Raw genomic sequence first — 2,750 nt, 5'->3', positions numbered from 1 at the left:
TTTAGTTCCCTGTAGTCTATACACATCCTCATTGTCTCATCCTTCTTCTTCACAAACAAAACTGGAGCTCCCCAATGTGACACACTAGGCCTGATGAAACATTTGTCTAACAAGTCTTGCAACTTTTCTTTGAGTTCAGCTAACTCTGATGGTGCCATTCGATAAGGGGCTTTGGAAAGAGGAGCCGTGCCTAGGGCTAACTCAATAGCAAACTCTACCTCCCGATCGGGTGGCAAACCAAACAAATCTTCAGGAAAAACTTCCGGATATTCTCTCACAAAAGGAATCTCTTCTAACTCCAATTCCTCCTTGGTTTATCCACCACGAAAGCCAAGAACCCCTGACACCCATAACATAATAACTTATCAACCTAAAAAGCAGAAATAACTGATGGAAGGATACGTACTCCGGAACCCATAAACCGAAGTTCCTCTTCTTCCGAAAACTTGAACACTACTTCCTTTTTAAAACAATCAATACTAGCATAACTGGAAGCTAACTAATCCATTCCCAACATTACATCAAACCCAATCACAAAAAAGACTATCAGGTCAGCTGGTATTACCCTTCTGCTAATAGTTATTGGGCACTTAAGCATAATCTTGTTACAAGTCACTAGGTCACCTGTTGGGGTCGAGACCCTCAAATTGTAATCCATCTCCACAGCATCAACAAGGCAAAACTTAGCATAATCCATCGAAATAAAGGAGTGGGTAGCCCCCCAGTCAAATAAAACAGTAGCCTTATTGAGAAACAGGGGGATAGTTCTTGAGTTTAAGTCATATAATCTATAGAGATAACAAGAGAAGTAATCCTTAATTCTTAACATAAGGAAACTAAAATAGGAAATTCAGAAAATTTTACCTGTGATGACATCATTCTTGTCCTCAACTTCTCCCGGTGTCAAAGCAAACACCCGTGCCGGCACAGTCCTTCGCTGATTGTTGCCTTTGTTATTAGGCCTAAAGTTTTGAGGTGGGTTGGGCCTTCTGTTGTTCTCTGCAAGCAATGGACATTCTCTGATGAAGTGCCCATCCTTACCACATTTGAAACATGATCCCACTTCCTTTCTGCACTCCCCAACGTGTATGCGGTTATAGAATTTGCAGAGGTTAGATGTATGATTTTCCTGTATATGTCTCTGACTTGAACTGCTTCCCTCATTTCTCCTCTTCCATTGCCCTTGATCCGAACTAGAGAATCCTTGTGGAGCAGCTCTCTTCCTCTGTTCTTGCAATTCAGCACCCCTCTTGAGATTCTGCTCAACTAGCATCGCCTTGTGCACTAATTCTGAAAAATTCTGAATCTGTAAGACCATCACTCGTTCATAAATCCTGTAGTTCAAGCCTTCCTCAAACTTCCTGGTCTTTTTCTCCTCATCAGGAATCAAGTATGCGGCAAAGCATGATAATTCCACAAACCTTGCAGCATACTGGCGCACAGTCATGGTCCCTTGCACCAAGTTGGTGAACTCTCGAGCTCTTGCTTCCCTATCAGCCTTAGGGAAAAATCGATCAAAGAAATTCTGCTTGAATTGAGCCCAAACAATCACTCCGGAACCTTCAACTTCCTTGATGACTTTTTCAGAATTCCACCATCTCTTCACTTCTCCAGTCAATTTAAAAGCTGCGAACCGAACCTTTTGTTGATCAGTACACTCCAAAACACTGAATATTTCTTTAATGTCTTGTATCCAATCATCCGCTGTGTTCGTATCACCTCTTCCATCAAAGATAGGAGGATGCGTTCGATTAAATTGTTCAAACGTGCAACCCCCATCGTTGTTGTTTTCGTTCAAATCTTCAAGGCTTCGAACTCGACGACGAGCCGCCATCTTGAGAGCTTAAATTTGGTAAAACGTTCTAAAATAAATAAAGGCGGTAATACTAGGTAAATAAAATACATCAATAAAATAAATAGAAAAAATGCGTGTTAACACAAATACATATATATATATATATATATCAATTAACTATTTAAGCCTGACATCACTTAATACTCACATAAGTCATTGGAAACTAAAGACCTCAAAGTTGCGAATTCAATTCCTAACATCTGCCAAATCTAAAACCTCAAATCCTAACAAAATCACTAAGCTCAAACTTAAATATCCATGTGATCGTCCTTATAGTCCTCAAGTTCCTATACCAAAGTTTTTACATCCTATGAACCCACAGATATCTAAACCTTCAAGGTCTATAGTACGGAGAATTCAAACCTAGCTCTGATATCAACTGTAACGCCCCGACCCCGAGGGTCCGGAGAGTCAACTCACATAACCTGAATATCAACTCCAACAATACCAATATATTTCCTAAACCAAGAATATATCCTTCCAAATCTTGAAAACATCATAAACACTTCAATTTAATAAACCATTCATATTCACATATCGAATCCTCAATATCACAATCCAAATAAAAATATCAATCTTTCTTCATGTCTCAAATAACCAACTAGAATAAAATAACAATTGACATAAGTCCCAATAGACTGTCTAAATCCATTAAAAATCAACAATAAACAAATAATATCCAACAGCTGCACTAATATTGCGAGATACCCAAACTATTCACAGCTAATATTGCCCACAGAATCTAATATTGATCCCCAGCTGAACCATCAATGTCATCTGAAAATATTAGGAAGAGTAAGGGGTGAGCTATCAACAACTCAGCAAGCAGAGAGCATATACTATCATGTAAACATGAGCATTTATAACGTTGATATGCTAAACAAAACGTTTTCTT

General features: G+C 38.9%; 1 protein-coding gene across 1 annotated transcript; it reads right to left on the bottom strand.

Moving 5' to 3' along the window:
* Positions 1-850: 850 nt before the first annotated feature.
* Positions 851-1,834, bottom strand: LOC121243137. Its single transcript, XM_041141203.1, has one exon. It carries the CDS (start codon positions 1,832-1,834, stop codon positions 851-853), a length of 984 nt encoding a protein of 327 aa, XP_040997137.1.
* Positions 1,835-2,750: the final 916 nt, after the last annotated feature.

Source organism: Juglans microcarpa x Juglans regia, chromosome 8D (assembly GCF_004785595.1).
Source record: "Juglans microcarpa x Juglans regia isolate MS1-56 chromosome 8D, Jm3101_v1.0, whole genome shotgun sequence".
NCBI classification, from domain to species: domain Eukaryota; kingdom Viridiplantae; phylum Streptophyta; class Magnoliopsida; order Fagales; family Juglandaceae; genus Juglans; species Juglans microcarpa x Juglans regia.
This window is presented reverse-complemented; position numbering and strand designations above follow the sequence as displayed.

What these genes read in the sequence shown, in the direction of transcription:
- LOC121243137 (XM_041141203.1), bottom strand. Translation starts at nt 1,834, where the DNA reads ATGGCGGCTCGTCGTCGAGTTCGAAGCCTTGAAGATTTGAACGAAAAC.